At 39.4% G+C, this 18,524-nt stretch overlaps 1 protein-coding gene across 3 annotated transcripts in view; it reads left to right on the top strand.

Moving 5' to 3' along the window:
* LOC107675489 (insulin receptor substrate 1-B) overlaps window positions 1-18,524 on the top strand; it is a 42,520-nt gene that overhangs the window by 2,447 nt on the left and 21,549 nt on the right. For 2 of the 3 annotated variants that reach the window (XM_016469849.1, XM_016469851.1), the window contains one exon: window positions 13,352-16,729. In XM_016469849.1, the coding sequence (XP_016325335.1) occupies window positions 13,352-16,729 (3,378 nt within the window). Of the gene's footprint in view, window positions 1-8,049; window positions 8,214-13,351; window positions 16,730-18,524 lie in introns of all 3 variants that reach the window. The other variant, XM_016469852.1, reaches the window with a different exon arrangement.

Below are 18,524 nucleotides of genomic sequence, written 5' to 3'. Positions count from 1 at the left end.
CCTTAGAAACCTCTACCAAGTGTGTCTAGAGGCGTCATCAAACTAAACTTGTAAGTAGGTGTAGTAGGTGAATTCAGTCGCTATAAAATAATTCGACATAACGTGAATCTGTGAAAATATCTTGCAACTCTACAGTTGATCACACAAACGCCGATCTCTATGGTTAGTTTGATCTGACCTTCTGCATGAGCTCTCAACCAATGATTCACCGGAGCTCCGCAAGGACCGCCTCCCTCATTTGCACACGGAAAAGTAAGAAGAAATAAATGAATAAATAAATCTGGAAATAAATACACGTGGGAATAAAAAATAATAAATACATACATAAATAAATTAAATTAAAATAAATGCAAAAATAAATACATAAAATAATATAATACATAAAGGAAAAAGTAATCAAAAATTAATTCAGGGTTAAAATTTATTACAAATGAACTATATTTGTTTTTATCAAGTCATTTATTCCTTTGTTTATTTTCCTGTCATTTTATTTATTTATTTATCTATATATTTATTCGTTTTGAATTTCTGCAGGTTTGGTCCTCCATACTCAGCTGTTGGTGGTGTTGAAACAACAGTGTTTTTCTTCCTCTCCAGTAAAGTAGATGGCCCCCCAAGTTGGGCAGAGGGGCCTCCTTTGTTGTTGAAGTATGTTACTGAAGTTCAGCTTGCTCCTTATCCAGGCTGCCACCCGAGCGTGTGTTATCATGTCTTCTCACTTGAGCTCAACTTGCAGTTGAGATACTTCGCGAGCTTCCTCAGTAACTTTTTCCCCAATCTTTCTGTCAAGGCAGTGCATGTTGTTCTACTTCCATTTATATCTGTTAAATAATATGTAGAATAGCCCAATGTTTAGGACAGTATTACAGATAGTGTGCAAATAGTTTCTGTTGAGCTTATGCATGCAACAGCCAACCAGAGACGTTTTGATTCATCTCCACGGAGATCGCCGGAGTTGTTCAGTGCGCGCACTCACTGACTGAATTCTGAATCCACACTCTGGCGAATTCTCACATCATCATAAAACAACAAAGTGCAGAAAAGATGTTAGTAAAACATTCATTCTGCAGTGTAGACAGCTTTGGTGATTATAACGGGAGTTTTTGCGAAAGTGAACTTATACTGGACTGAAGTCATGCATCACTTCAGTGTTCTTTGCCCGCTGTTTTTATATAATTTATTCTTAGTTTGAATGATCGTTTTGTTTTTCACTCTACTGAAATAACCAATGTGAAGTTTCTAATCTGTAAAATAATCCCTCACAATAATTAAAGGGGCCCCCTTTAATAAAAGGGGTCATAGTCCCCCCACACCCCCTGGATACAGTACTGCCAAATTAACTTTGCAAATACATAAACGACAAACCTACATATTTACCAGTTTTCTTTGTTGCAGTTTGATACTACTGCAAAGCTTTCTTTATTAATTTATATAGTCCCATATAGGCCTATAAATTATCTGCATTTCTGTATTATTCTGCTTTTGTGATACCTGTGTGGAAAAACACAACTAAATCATCTCTATTAATGCTTCCTAAAAGCTGCTAATTAAATCACACAGACAATTTCTTTACATAATGTGAATTTCAAAAGAAACTGAATATTATATAACCCCTCACTCTTCTTAGATTAAAAAAAAAAAGTGAAAGCAGGTACACTTGCAAAAAGTAAACATACGAAAAGGGCAGTGACCGTGACTCCTTTAGCCATTACACAGCCCCGCATGTTCCTTGGCTCTGGAAGATACCACTAACGAACCCAACATGTGAGGCAACCCTTACAAACCAATATCAAGAGTCCAAGGTGCTATTACTGCATTACACAATGATTGCATAATGAAAGTGCCAACCATATGCCATTACATATTTACAAATACACAGAAACTTTTTGTGCACAAAAGAAAAAAAAAAACGACTTTATTCAACAATTGTCTCCTCCGCATCACCCTGTAACGCCATTTTGGAGAGTATCAGCTGGACTAAACGACGTATGCTGTTCCACTGAACGTAAGCAGCGTATGCTGTTCTGTTTTTTCTTTTGCGCACAAAAAGTATTCTCGTAGCTTCGTATTTTAACCACTGATGTCACATGGATTATTTAACAGATCTCCTTGCTACGTTTCTGGACTTTCTGGGAACATTTCAGTTGCGTTGCTGTCTATGCAGGGTCATACACCAACATTCCACAGGCCACAATCAACAACCTGATCAACTCTATGCGAAGGAGATGTGTTGCACTGCGTGAGGCAAATGGTGGTCACACCAGATACTGACTGGTTTTCGGACCCCCCAATACAGTAAAACTGCACATTTTAGAGTGGCCTTTTATTGTGGCCAGCCTAAGGCACACCTGTGCAATAATCATGCTGTCTAATCAGCATCTTGATATGCCACACCTGTGAGGTGGATGGATTATCTCGGCAAAGGAGAAGTGCTCACTAACACAGATTTAGACAGATTTGTGAACAATATTTGAGAGAAATAGGCCTTTTGTGTACATAGAAAAAGTCTTAGATCTTTGAGTTCAGCTCATGAAAAATGGGGGCAAAAACAAAAGTGTTGCGTTTATAATTTTGTTCAGTGTATAACGTCAAGTCATGCATGTAGCCTATTCTGACTAAATGTTTATATGGAAACAGAAATGACCTTTGTGAAATCAAACAAATCTTTCTTTACTTTACACAGCACCTCACTACATTGCCACTGCTGTCTCAAGTACAACACACTGTGTTTGTGTATTAGTCTGTGTGTATTTGTTCTGTATGTGCCTGTGATGCCAGTCTGGCTCATGGCTGATGCTCAAAGGTTAAACTTCCCTAAGCCTCACTAATCTCCTTAATGTGCTGGTAATTATTGTCTTTGTGAGATTTTGGACACACAGACACTCATACAAACACTCGCGCACACACACAGTCAGCTTGTTCTATTTTAACTGCTAAATCTGATGTAATGAAGCAGATCACATAATTGCTTACTACTGTTTGACCCCCATGTACCCTGTATTACAACTTAGCTTGTCCTTAAGTGCTGTTTAAACATGACCAGATCCTGAAATGTAAGCCTGTGACAAAAATATCCATTAGGCTGCTCAGTGTATATAAAGCAATTCACAGGACTAGCCCAGCAACAGCAAAGTTGCTTTGGATACAAATTCTGCAAAATAGATACATTGTATTTAAGTAACAACTTAATACATATTTTTTAAAATCATATTTGTGTTAATATTAATTAATATTTACATTGTATACTGTATATATACAGTCAAATACTTGTGTGTTGAAATTGAAACTTACATAAAAATTAAATAAATTTTGATCATTTCAGAATAGACAAATATATGAAAAATATTAGTTTGTTTTCTAATAATTCTAAGGATGTTTATATATATTTGTCAGGATATTTAACAATAAGTATATGAAAAAAATCCTGTGTTAATCAGAGTAGTGATGGTGACCACATGCTGCTCTATGCAACAGTGTCAGTCACTTATGCTGATTCATGGTAAACATTTACAACGATACATAAGCCTAATAAGTACAGAATATTGAATGCAAATTAGCACAGGGATTAAAATGTTAAGCTATTTCGACCTGTTTTCTCGCATTATACACACCCTCACACATATTTTGTGCCAAAAAAGTTGACTTCATTTTTTTGCTTCTTGATTTAATTAGTTCCATTGTGAAAAGGATTATTCACAATGTCTATTGTTTTCTTTCATGGTTGATCTCTGAGGACTGTGAGTCAGAGACAGGTTGTTGGGTTCACTTGTTCAGGACAAGAGCGATATTTCTTAAATATTCTAGACTGAGCCTCAGGAGAATGTATGGTCAATAGTCAGTGTGAGTAGTATGGTGGCAATCACTCAACCGCTGAAGCACCACTTAGACTGAAAAGACTTCTGGGAAATGATTGTAGTTCTCATGGCTTAACCAACAAAGCAGTGCTTTCATGGAAATCTGCTTCTTATTTCTATAGCTTGTTTTGAGTCAAAATGGTTTGTTTTTAAGGTTGTTTATCTCTAAATGGTAGTGTGCTAGACACAGTTATGCTAGACACAGTTAGCAGTATACCAAACAGGTGAGTTGCACTATTGTACAGGTGCATCTCAATAAATTTTAAACTACTTCAGTCTGTGTGCAATGAATTTATTTAATACACGAGTTTCACAATTTGAGTTGAATTACTGAAATAAATGAACTTTTCCACGACATTCTAATTTATTGAGATGCACCTGTAGGAGTCATTTACAGTCGACACTGTCTCTTACCATGACCAGTTTTGTTCTCACCACATTATGAAACGTCTCGCAGCAGAAATGTATCTAACGCCACTAGAATTTATTCTTTTTAATGCTTTGCTGAATGGCCTTTGCAGTCGTTCTCAATCACAGAAAGGAACTTGCAGTAGTAAAATAACAAAACTTAATGAAAAATCCTCTGATTTACCGCTGATATTTTGTTTATTGAACTAAAGGGTGGATTAGGACCAAAAACCTCTCGTACAAAAGCTATACGGCTATATCACTGATTTATACTTAATAATTACAGTAGTTGCTGCTCCATGTACAGTACGAATTTAGTTACCAAATTATGTTATATAATGGTTTTTACAGATATTTATAATTGCTGGTGTTAATATTTACCATAATATATAATAATGTACTACTAAACCTGCTTTTTCATTTTGTTGTATATCGGTAGGCTAATATTAGTTCCTCTTTTATTTGTTCACCTGGAGCTTTAATGAGGGAACACGTGTTCGTGAGGGAAGAGGGAAGTGTATGTGTGTGGAGTAAACAAGAGCTACTATTAAAGTCTCTTGTTTAAGAGTAACTTAATAAAATGTGTTTAAATTATATACACAGTATACACAAATACTAGCCCGTTTGCGTATTATGTTAATCGCACCTGAGGGATACTGTGATGCCACTACCGAGAGTTACACAGGCTCTCCATATTTGTCAAATCTCTCACCTGTGATTAACTATTGAATCAAGTCCGTTGTCTTACAAACTCTGGATGATGTTCCCTCATTTTGGAGTGCATATTTCTCACTCAGCAGCACTTCCAAAAAAATAAATAAATATCATGACACCGAGAAAAATGGCAGTATCGGAGCCGATACCCGATATGAATATCGGATCGGCGCATCCCTAATGAAAAGTGATGTGAAGTCTGTGATTTCTGCAGTCTGTTTGTTTGAGTGGCCCAAGGGAACATAACATTGACTCAACCCATAACTTGAGTCTCCTGTTTGAAACTTCTTTGAAAAGCCATGGTTTTTCAGTTCTGCTTGAAATTCTAACCAGTTGAAATTCTGTGTGTGTGTGTGTGTGTGTGTGTGTGTTTGTGTGCTCATTGGTCAGTATCAGCTACTGGTGTGGACAGCAGACTCTTCCTCTCACTTGTTACATCTTTCATCACTCCAGCTCTGGTTTGGCAGAGTGAGAACCACTAATATGCTTCCATATGGCACTGAAACCAAAAACCACAAGCAGATCTGGAAACTTCATGATAATGCTGACCAGCAAAGAGTTCATCTGGGTTAATGTGGCAGTGCCAGCATTTGTGTGTTTTTGTGTGTGTGCAATGATAACAGAAAACACATGTGTGAAAGTAACTTAAGTGTTTGTGAGTAGGGGACACTTGTGCATTCCTTGTGGAAAAAGTAGATAAACAATTTTAAAGGTTTTGTGTCAAGCTTGTTTGTGAAGGTGACAAACTGTTGAGTCTTCTCAGTTGGATCAAGATCACTTAGTCCTTAGGAAGACATTTGGTGCAGAATAATCACCACCCTTTCTCAGCATTATTGCCACTAGCAGCATGATCACAGCAAATCGTGTCTTATTAAAATATTTTCTTATGTAATATATAATAATATATTTATGATGTGTAAATTTGTGAAGGAATAGTTCACCCAAAAGTGAAAATATGATGAAAATGTACTCACCCTCATGCCATCAAGATATAGATGAGTTTGTTTCTAACATGTGTGGACTACTTGTGGATTATTGTGATGTCTTAATCAGCTGTTTGGACTCTCATTCTGACGGCACCCATTCACTGAAGAGGATCCATTGGTGAGCAAGTGATGTAATGCAAAATTTCTTCAAATCTGTTCTGATAATGACAAGCTCATCTACATCTTGGATGGCCTGAGGTTGAGTACATGTTCAGCCAATATTTTATTTTTGGGTGAACTATTCATTTAATATTTACATTATGTTTATGTGTGGTTACTATTTGAAACTCATGAGGAAAATATGTGTTTTTGCAACAGAACTGCATAACATTGTCATAACATTGTCTATTTTGTGGAATATGTGTTGAAAATTTGTGACTGCCTGTGCAGTTGACATGCTATTGTAAAGCTATAAAGTAGGGCTGCAACAAACGATTATTTTGATAATTGATTAATCCTTATAGGGTTATGATAATCAAAACAGTCCTAAGCTAGATCAAGCTTTGATCTCTGCAAACCAAACTATAATTTTAATGAAATGTTTTTTTCCCCCCACTAATAAAAAGTTGTAATTCTAACTGAAAGCAACACTGACTCTGGTTTTTCATGTTTAATAATACTGTAAAGCTGCTTGATTTAAGGCTATCTATTGCATAAAGTACTATATAAATAAACGTGACGTGACTGGACTTTACTGGAGTACTGAACTGCAAAGCTTGTGCAAACATCCACATTGCTGTAATCAGATGCATTTTAAACTGATTCTTTCTCACCTCTGTCAGTTTTTGATGTGTTTATTTTGTTATTGAGAGGAAAGCGGGCAGTATATATTTACATATTCATCCAAACGCCGCTCAGCAGGCTCAGGTTTGGCTGCATTTGCTCTGAAGCGCTGCGTCTTCTTCTCTTGAATTGCATCAGGAGAGCTGAATTACAGTCTTGACTCTGTCAAACCGCGTTATTGCAGGCTCTTACATTAGGTCATATGAGACCAAACGACTACTCGACAACAAAAATATTTGTCGACAGTTTTTTTATTGTCGACGTTGTCAATAATGTCGACTAATCGTTTCAGCCCTACTATAAAGGCTAAGCACTGTCAACTTGATATTGTTGCATATGCTGTTCTGCTTTGTGACCCATAATCCCTTGTGACTGAATAATCTACCTTTGTGTTTTTGATTAATGTATGATTTGCAAATAACGTATACAATACATTCTGTGTACAATAATGTGTACACAACGTGTACATAATTGCTGGTTGGAAACTTGGAATAGATGTTTTAGCTCTATTTAATGCTTTTGTAAACGGCATATAGTTTTGCATGAAGTCACTAGTATTCTCTTTGGTGAGTGTTGCATTATATTGGTACAGACGAAATGTTCTCAAGAATTGACCCACTATCTCACCATCGACACCCTAGGAGCTAAAACATTTTTTGATTTGTGTCAATTTGCAAATAAGCGTTGTCTACATATAGAACGCGTGTATTGAAATAACTTAAAACACAACAGCTGCTTGAACTTACACCAAAGACTTTAGTAACCTAAAGTCCATAACTTAAATGTCACCTTGAAATGTTTTAGAGTTTATGTGTGAATACTTCTATTTGCTGAAGGAAAAGGCAGTTGGGGGAGACGTGAGACAGACAGGGACACTTGGCTGTGAGCGGCTCTCATACACACAGCTGTTTCTGTACTCTGCTGCATTCTGCTTATCTTTCAAAGCACCAGGAGAGAGAAAGATCAGGACTGAACTTTGGCCCTAAAAAGAGCAATTATCCCTTATTTTAAAACCCTTATGTGCTCACATGCACACAAATCTCCGTTTAATTGCTCTTTTGTTGAAGTGATTGTTCGTGTTACTGGCTGTCACACTCATTTTAAGCAGTTAGCTGTTAAAAATAAGTTAAAACAGGAGTATATCCAGAGTCAAAACTACTTTCATTTGCATAACATAATGTATTCAAGTTGATGCAGTCATAATAAATAATATATTTCACTTGACTAAAAACAGTTCATTTTGATTTTTAGGTTGCATGTTCAGTATTTGAATTTAACGTCAACATGTGTTTATTTATTTACAGACAGCTGCGATTTGTGCTGCATCTACACTTCAAAGCAACGCTTATGTAACAGTGCCTGTTCCCCTAAAATCCCCCGATCTCTCCCCCCCATCCCGTCCCTCTGCTGGTGTAAGGTAACACGCATACCACCAGCACGGCTATGCTGTCCTCCTCCAATATGCTGAGTGAGTATGATGACGGCAGACTTAAGCTCAGATGAAGCCACAACATTGGATCAAATGTGGTTTATGGTTCCAGACGAATCAAGATTAGAATTTTTTTTTACTAATAACACATGATTAGATCTGGATGTGGCCTGTAGCTGATTTTAAGGTCATTTTGTTGGTTTGGTTTGTGCCATACACTGTGCCACAGCTGCAGTGACCTTGCCAGACTTTACCGCATTGTTATTTGTGACCTACTTTCTTAGTGTTTGTGCGTGTGCTGAACAATTATCAGCGTGTCAGTATCCATTCGGGCCTGTTTGTCTATATCTAGACACCTGAAAGTAGATAGGTAATGTTTATTAAGCAAGAAAAGACCTTACAGCCCCAATAAACATAAAGGATAACAGGCACAATAGTGTGTGTTTATGTGTGTGTATATATATATATATATATATATATATATATATATATACAACGGTTTTCAACATTAATAATAAGAAATATTTCTTGCATACTTTACTTTAAATTGTGTTTATTTCTTTATTTTAAATAAAGGCTTTCTGTATTTTACTGTATGATCAAATAAATACAGTTTTGATGAGCATAAGAGACTTATTTCAAAAACATAAAAAAATAATAATCTGGTAACACTTTATTTAGTAACAATTTATTTTAAGGACCAGTTGCCACTATTAACTAGTTGCTTATTAGCATGCATATTACTTGCACATTGGCTGTTTATTAGTACTTATAAAGCACATATTAATGCCTTGCTCTTCCTGACCATATTTTAGATCACTTAATCGTACTCCATACCTAAACATAACAACTACCATCCTAACTATTAATAATCAGCAAATTAATGGTTTATTGAGGAAAAAGTCAACGTTAATAGTTAGTTAATAGTGAGAATTGGACCTTAAAATATAGTTTGACCGAAAATCTTAACGACTACAAACTTTTGAATGGTTATGTGTGTGTGTGTGTGTGTGTGGGAAATACTGCCATAGCAGGAGAGATAGACCAGGACAGGGGGATAATTAATCTGATCTAGAGCTAAGGTAGATGACCCAGTCATGCAAAACCAAGGGCAGTGCAATTAGATTAAAATGAAGAAAGAATATTTGCCTTGCCTCCCTTTGTGTATGAGCAAGGGAGAGTGTGTGTGAGGTTTGCAGGTGCTCTGAATATTTAGCTACTGTAAGCTTCGTTGGTCTGTGTTTGACCATTGTTACGTATTTATAAAATAATTTACTTTATGCTTTAAAAAATTCCCATCCAAAATTCCCACCATTGCTTGAGCTAAATGTCAAATAGAAAGTGCAGTTTTCAAAGCACCACAGTCCCATTGTGTTTACACTCCTCATAAGCTCAACCTACAAATGACTTGAAGTTGTCTCTGCATATAAAAACTGAATGAAAGGGAACATTTGATATACAGACGCATTAACCGTAATAGCTATTTTCAGTCTTTCCATAAACACATCTTTCTTCTCATGAAAGCTTTAGTAGAATGCTGATTGATGTATAAGTCTGCTGCCATGTTTTTTGGAGATGTCACGCTCAGCAATGAGATCATTGCTGTTAAAATGTTGATCGTGTTCAGATGTGATTTATTTATCACAATATCAAAGCGAGGGATTACATCAGGATGGCATGTTAAGTTCAAGAGATTAAAGGTACATGGGCTACAGCCAGCCTCAAGCGGTGGGTGCTTGTGCAAAATTTGAAGTAAGTGATCTTATGAACACCAAGCATGCTGTGAAAGTAGTCTTTGAAAGAACGAGGGGTGGCTTTTTAGCATGGTCTAATGTCAAGAAAAAGCCATGCATTGAAGGAGAGACCCAAGCCATATCTAGTAATATCATAGAGACTTGCAGGTGAGCTCTTTTGATCTTGTCCAACATGAAACCATATAGCAATCACCCAGAACAACATAAAAACCACCTGGAAATGACTTAGCAACCACCTAGAACACCCAGAACAGAGTTTTCCAGAAGTCAAAAATCTCTTTATTTCTGTTACTATTAGCCTCTTCATTGCTCTAATTTTCTTGCTTTTTAAAAATCTAGACTGGACGTGTCTGTGTCTGAAAGCATTGTCCAAGAGCATAGGACTGGCAAAGAGAGAATCTTGTATGGATAGTCATTAAAAAGTCATGTGCGGCTTTGTCTATGACTCATCTAATGCAGGCTACCAGCCTCACTTAAGTTTACACAAGCATCCAGGGGAGGCCCACATCACATAAAATCACACGCACATAGAGTGGGGCAAACCACCTTTGAAGGAAGCTGCTCATTCTTCCGTTTAAGTGAAAGAGTGGAAGAAAGAATACACGCAATTTTGTGACCACAACAGAAATATTCTGGAAAGGGTAACGGATATGTTGGTCAGACAGCAGAGTAGGGTGTCCCTTCTTCCGCATGCTTGGGTGTGCTTTTTATGCATATGGTTGTAATTCTCTCATTTGTGTTGGAAGCATTTGTGATGTTCAGAGTCACAGCAAGAGACTGGGTACAATGATGTGTTTTTGTGTGTTTATTAGAGTGTGTTTTTCCAAGCAATATGTACAAGCACTCAAGAACTCATGCATTTTCTAACATGCTCTTATTTGCTGGGACACTAACAAACTGACTATATTTAGTGTCATAAACACAAATATATGAATTATATAGTATTGGTAATATTAGAGTATTTTGCATAGTATAGTAATGAGAAGTTCATCTCGCTCCATTATTTATAGTGGCATGTTGGTGCAGTTGGTACATTTATCCAAACTATAGGCAAACAAATTTTATGCAAAGACCAGAGAGTAATGATTTCGGCAAGCAGGTTTTGGAGGGCAAGCCGCAGCAGATTAGGAAAAGCCTTCAAATTTGAAACAGACTTAAAGAATGAGTTCCTAGAGGATTATGAGCATCTTGTGTGTTTTCACAGAACTGTTGGTTGTAGAACTTTGCCAGCATTTGTACTAATAGAGAGTGAGAGAAAGAAAGCCTTTACTAACATTGAACACCTCATGCAGATGAACATAGGCTGCAGAGAGGAGAGTTGACCAAACTAGATGGCCTCAAAGTCAAGGTTTTTCTAAAGAAATTAAGTGGAACTTGAGAAAGTTTGACACTGCCTACCACATTCTCATAAAGTTTCAACCCATGACTGTCCATTTGAGTTGAAAACCATCAAAGGCTTGTATGATATTTGATAGAATGATTCCTTATCTTATATCTTTATGACCGTACATCACAATAGACAGGCCCTGTCTCTAACTTGCCTACGGCATCATATGAAGTATGCGAGCTGTTTTAAATATTTGCAGGTGCAATATTCAAAACACTAAAGGCTCCATAAGAGTGGCGTTTGGGGGTAGAAGGGTTCAGTCGGGCGTTTCTGTGGCTGTTTGCAGATTTGGAAAGTTTGTGTAGCAAGCTTGTTGGTGTGCCCAACATGCAGTATAAGTAAGTGCTTATTCCAGGGTTTTTGTTTTAAAAGGCATCTTTTGCAGCTCATAATTATTTATGTGTCTCTGTAGGACACAAATGTTAATTTTTTTTTACTCTATGGGACGCATTGCATGCACTGCAATATTGACTGTTGGCTGTTGATTCATAGTGCATCTCATATGAGTATCAGGTGTTCATTTGAAGTTGTATTAGTAATGGCCTATTGACTTGTTTGCACTGTCTAACAAACCACTTCTAGTTTAAAAAAATTAAGCTCTCTGCTTTCTCAGACATTTCTAGAATTAAGTGTATATATTTACTAAAATGTCCTTTGTTCACATTCACATTGGTGTTACATGATGCACAACATGAATTACAAAAAGATTGTTAGTTATTTGTAGATTAGTTATTTACACATGATGCATGACTTTTGTTATTTAAACATCCTTATTTAAGGGGACATCGGATGCCCATTTTCCACAAGTTGGTATGATTCTTTAGGGTCTTCATGAAATGTCTATAACATACTTTGGTTAAAATTCCTCAATGGACATGTAAAACAACACCCTTTTTACCTTGTCAAAAACAGCTCTGTTCACAGCTACCCGTTTTGGTGCACGTCTCTTAAAATGATAATGAGCTACTGCTCACTACACCCCTCTCTTCCGTGGAGCGTGTCAACACAAGACATGTGAATTGGACTCTGTATATGGCTTGGAGGTGGTCTTATTCAAATAGATAGCTATCTACATAGAAGCCGGCTGCATAGTGAAACAGCTCGCTGGATGACAGTTTCAGACTCAGACAGCCCATAACAAACTGGCTGCGTGTTTTCTTTTCAGCTTTTCTGAGCTGGCAGACACGCCAGAAACCTAACTAAAAGCAAAAAAAGTTAAAAAAGTGAACATTTCATCCGATGTCCCCTTTTAAGGGATAGTTCACCCAAAAATTCTGTCATTAATTACTCACCCTCATGTCATTCCAAACCCGTAAGACATTTGTTCATCTTTGGAACACAAATTAAGATATTTCTGTTGAAATCCGAGAGCTTTCTGACCTTGCATAGACAGCAACAGAACTACCACATTCAAAGCCCAGAAACGTAGTAAGAACATCGTTAAAATAGTATATGTGACATCAGTGGTTCAACCGTAATTTTATGAAGCTATGAGCATTCTTTTTATGCACAAAGAAAACAAAAATAACTTTATTCAACACTTCTCTTCTGCATCAATCTCCAGTATCAGTCAAGCAGAGGAATGCACACGCATGCATTGTGGTACTCTCGTGAATGGTGGTGGAGACTGATGTGGAAGAGAATAATTGTTGAATAAAGTCATTATTTTTGTTTTCTTTGCGCACAAAAAGTGTTCTTGTAGCTTCATAGAGTTACAGCTGAACCACTGATGTCATATGTACTATTTTAACGATGTCCTACATTTCTGGGCTTTGAACATGGTAGTTCTGATGCTGTCTATGCAGGGTCAGAAAGCTCTCAGATTTCATCAAAATATATTAATTTGTGTTCCGAAGATGAACAAAGGTCTTACAGGTTTGGAACGACATGAGGGTGAGTAATTAATGGCAGAATTTTCATTTTTGGAAAAACTATTCCTTTAAAATGTGATTACTTTCGGTTTATTTGATGGATTGCTAAATTTACCTTGTGGTGTAAGGTTATACTGACATGTTTGTTTTTTTTCCTCTCTGTAGGTAAAGCACTCTGTGACAGTGCAAATGGGGGACACTATGGATTACCATCCCCTGGTCCTGCCTTCAAGGAAGTCTGGCAAGTAAAAGTTTGGCCTAAAGGTCTGGGCCAAGCCAAGAACCTTGTTGGCATCTACCGGCTCTGCCTGACTGAAAAGACAGTCAACTTTGTCAAGCTGAACTCTGATGCAGCCGCTGTCGTGCTCCAGCTGATGAATGTGAGGCGTTGTGGTCATTCTGAAAACTACTTCTTCGTGGAGGTGGGTCGCTCTGCAGTAACTGGCCCTGGAGAGTTTTGGATGCAAGTGGAAGACTCTGTGGTAGCACAGAATATGCATGAGACTCTGCTGGAAGCCATGAAGGCTCTGAGTGAGGAGTTTCACCAACGTAGCAAGTCTCAGTCAGCTGCCGCTGGAGCGGGAGGTGGCACCACTGCATCAAATCCTATTAGTGTTCCATCTCGACGGCATCACCCCAATCCTCCACCCAGTCAGGTTGGATTCACAAGACGTCCACGGACTGAACCACCTGGGACTACCGGAGGATGTAATAGCACTTCTCCAACTTCTCGCCACAGCTTTCCCCGAACTCGAACATCCAATGATGGTGGAAAAGTTGATGATGGAGGTGGTGCAACAACTGGAGGGATTGTATCATGCTCAAATCCCACGACTAATGGGTCATGTTCTAATACCCCTATACTGAGATCAACATCCGTTCGTGCACCAACCCCAGTCAAAGCACAGCATGCACTAATGAGATCCACCTCAACCCCTGCTCCTTCAACTGCACCAAGCCTGCATTCTGGCTCAGGACATGGATCTGAGTTTTGTGCAGTAGGAACTGGGACAAGCAGCAGTGGTGGGGGTGGTAATGGTAACATGTACAGTCAAATACCTCTCCGACAGCCCTCTGTCTCTGGTTCTCTTAGCGACTATGGTTCCTCAGATGAATACGGCTCCAGCCCTGGAGAGCATTCTCTGCTAACCCCAACCATGCAGGCAGAGTCTGCAGGCAGCTCAGGTGGGCATTCTGTTGGGGATGAAGCATCCAACTACATCCTAATGAGTCAGAGAGGAGCATCCAAACCTCAGCCAGGCCAAAATGCATTGCCACAAACCAGGAGAGTTCTGAGGCGCTCCTCTAGCAGAGAATGTGAAGCAGAGCGCAGGATAATGAGTAAGCGGGCCTCCCTGCCACCCATGGCCTTAGAGAGACTTGCACCACACCGTCGAGCAGGGGAAGAAGCTGTTGAAGAGGATGACTATGCAATTATGACTCACACCACTACCAGCCGAGAATCCTTTGGATCAAAGCAGGATTCTGGAGTGGCAGCAAGTGCAACAGGCTACTTGGAGGTAGCTGCGGAGCCTAAAGGTGATGCTGGTAGCAGTGAAACAGGTGTCCCTGATGTCATTGGAGGAGCTAAGGGAGCAATGGATAATGGCTACATGTCCATGTTGCCAGGAGTTACAGCTCCCCCAGTATCCCTTTTTCATTCCCTCTCAGTAACAATTTCAGATCCAGACTCAAAATCTGCTGATGACTACATGGCCATGACCCCCAATAATAGCATTTCACCCCCACGGCAGATCCGTCCACCACTTTCTGGCACAGATGGCTACATGATGATGTCTCCCAATAGTAGCTGTTCACCAGACCAACGAGGGGTCCCTACTGTCTGGATTGGCAGCAGCAGTGCTGACAGCCGAACTGGCAGTGACTACATGAATATGTCACCTATCAGCGCCCGCTCTGCCAGTAGTACCCCGCCACCAGCTGAGCCCCACACTCCATCTGACCAGCATTCTCAGCAGCCTCCACCTAAGATGGTATATTCCTACTATTCTCTACCCCGCTCCTACAAACATAATACTTCAACACACTTTGGGGAAGGGCCAGGAAGAGGGAAGCATTTGGTTAATGGTGGTAGAGGTCTGGGTGGTGGTAGGGGGCTTATTAATAGCAAGGCTAAGCATCAGGAACCCCCTGTTGGCCGACATCTGTCCCTTTCATCGTCCTCATACTCCTCCAGTTCTGCTAGCAGTGAGAGCCTAGGTGAAGGTGAAGAAAAGACTGTCAAAGTGACAGGAGAAGCAGCAACATGTACTACTGCAAAGGATGTTGAGCAAGGATCCTTGCAGCAAAGGCAAGGGTCTGGAATGGTAAAGCAAGGACATCCTGGTCAGAGGGGCAGGCCTGTTAGCCTGTTTGTGGATGTCTCTAAAGCCAACACTTTACCCAGAGTCCGTGAGACACCCCTTCCTCCTGAGCCTAAGAGCCCTGGGGAGTATGTCAGTATTGAGTTCAAGGGTGAGAGGAACCTAAAGGCAGGAGGTAATGGAACCAGTGGATTTCAGCAAGGTGCTTCTCTTCCACCCAGTACTCACCGCAACTTACCCAGGCCTACCTCTTGTGTCGCTGGGTTCTTGTCTTTCTCGCATATCTCCTCCACCCCTATCCCTCCATCAACTGCCTCTGAGTATGTCAATATGGAGCTAGGAGTTTCACCATCCCCCTCGCCCATCTCCCTCACATCACTTGGATTTCCACCATTCCCCACCCCTCCTGTCACACCTGCAGCAGCCCCTAAAGCTTATGATGAGCACAGATCGACAGTTCTAAATGACGATGATGAAGAGAGTGAGATGGGACATAGAAAAAGCAGGCAGGTATCAGTACCAAAGCCAGGAGACTCACCCCCAGCCTGTGGTGACTACACAAAGATGGCCTTTAGCCTGAACTCAGGTAGCACGTTAATTTGTACATCACCAAAAGCCTCTTTGCCAGACCAACCTGAGTCAGTAGTTCCAGCCCTAGGTTTGGGACTAGGACTAGACTTTCCACTTGCCAAAATCCCAAACCCAGATCACGGGGCTAAAGTAATCAGAGCAGATCCTCAAGGTCGTCGACGCCACTGCTCTGAAACATTCCAAGCTCCTTCCTCGCTTCTTTCTTGCTCTGCATCAACATCTTCCTCTGCATTCCCTGATCACACCCAAGTTACAGCCCGTCGGCATGGTTTTGAGGGTATGCTTCGAAGGAACAGTGGCTCAGCAGACATTTCATCTCAGTACATCAATCCTGGACTACCCAGTCTATCTGTTTCACAGACATCTTCCATGGAACAGGGCCTCAATTACATAGACTTGGACCTGGCTAACAAGGAAAGCTCCCATACTGCCACAGATGGGCAAGCAACTGTCCACACACCTGTTGCCCGTATCTTTTCCTCTGTGCTGGGTGGAGGAGCAGCAGGGGGCTCTGTAGGAACTGGAGGTTCAGGTGGTAATGCTTCAAACCTCAACATGTACGCTAGCATTGACTTCTACAAGTCAGAGGAGCTACGGACACACCAAGGTAGCAGCAAAGATGGTACAGGTAAGATCAACTCTAATCTCTAAATGAGTTTAGTCTAAAAAGTATAAAATCCTGAATCTCACATACAATCTTAAGTTTTAATCATATCTTCAGCAAACTGAACATATTGTATGTCATACAATTGAGTGCATAAGTACTCCTTTTGCCTCCTCAGGTTATAAATTGCTTGCAGAAAAGATCAATCTTATTTTTTATTTAGCACTGCTCTTCAGAATATTTCATAGGATATTTTTCACAAGACAAAAAAAAATAAAATTTTACACAACCTTGTTTAAAAGTTCACACCTCCTTGGTTTTTAGTAAACAACATTTTTCATTTCAACTTTTTCAAAGGATAATTTGTGTAAAATCTGTTATTATTTTGTCTTGTGGAATATGAAAATAAATTATGTGCAAGTGGCTTAATCACTGAGGAAAGTAATACATAAAAATGCTATTTTAATGATCTCTCTTATTTTTAATAAATGAAAAACATCTTGGAGATTCTGCAAGGTGTATGAAAATTTATATACGCAACTGTAATATATTATCACCCCATTAATGCAACTATTAATGTGACAGAATTATGCCTGGTTTCTTGTGTGGCTGTTTTTAGTTTTTATTTCAGCTTTAGTTCCACTTTAGTCAAGAACAGGTTGTGATGATACTCTGGAAACAGAGTACAGCCTGTTCCATAACAAAACTTTATGAGGCCATGGTTCACTTTTGTTCTTTATTCATATCCACCTGGTGCCTCTAGATACAGGAGCCACCTGTCTGTCAGGCAATACAATGCCAACCATACTGATCAGAGAGCCATGGAAAGTTCCCTTTCGCAAATCTCATAACCATTGGTTTGTTCTGCCGCCTATGTCATTCCCTGGGATCCTAAATTTGATTTACCATTTTAAATGTATTTTAGAAATGTCCAGTGTTTATCTTTGAGCTTAAACATTAAAGCGTCCTCAATAGTTATGTATATAGAAGGGTTACAATGACCGGGTAAATGGCTAAATACAGTCTTTTCATTCTGTTTGAGTTACCGTCTTTTTGAGTTCCCACTGTGTGCTTTTAAATGCACAAATGGGTTTGTGGCTAGATTCGGGTTTGCCATTTAGTGATGGGATGTTTGCATAAATTGTCTTTTTGTACAAATAGTGACAGAGCAGGCTAACCACATATGTCTGAAGCTTCGTGTTCAGTTTATGTTATGCAGGAAAACAGTGACTCTTGTGGAATAAGAGAAAGCTTACAGTGATTGTTTGTAGAAATCTCTGATCTGACTATCGCTCTCTTATTTTCTTGCTAAAATGTTGATGGCCTGGATTTGGTGCCTGCTTTTAAATCAAATGATAAGATTATCACAGAGTGTAGAGTTGAATTGAAAACTAGCCTAGAGAATGAAGAGAGAAAGATAAGGGCTTATTTTTGAAGCACTAAGTGGGTGAGTGAGTCTTTTGCAGTTAGTGGACAGCATGGCATCGGCGCTGGGGGGGAATGCGGCGAGCTGGCTGTGAATGTTGAGAAGGGGCCAACACTGCGCTGGCCCAACATGGTCACAAACCGCAAACCTCGCTTTTCTTCATGTAATAAATGATCCTTTTGTTCGTGGCTTTCCTCCCTGGCTGTGGTGTATGTGTGTGTGTTTGTGTGTCTGTGCCCTTGCATGTCTGTTTCAGCTCCAGTAGGCTTGAACTCATCGCTCCCTTGCTCCGTTTTTTTCCCTTGCGTTTTAATAAAACGTTTCTGTCCGAGTAGAATAAGAGAGCAAAGACAAAAATAGATTTTTGGGAGAGAATGTAGAATGGGAAGTCCC

Source organism: Sinocyclocheilus anshuiensis, unplaced genomic scaffold (genome assembly GCF_001515605.1).
Source record: "Sinocyclocheilus anshuiensis isolate Anshui unplaced genomic scaffold, SAMN03320099.WGS_v1.1 scaffold1968, whole genome shotgun sequence".
NCBI classification, from domain to species: domain Eukaryota; kingdom Metazoa; phylum Chordata; class Actinopteri; order Cypriniformes; family Cyprinidae; genus Sinocyclocheilus; species Sinocyclocheilus anshuiensis.
The sequence above is the reverse complement of the archived record's forward strand: the minus strand, read 5'-3'. Positions and strand labels throughout refer to the sequence as shown.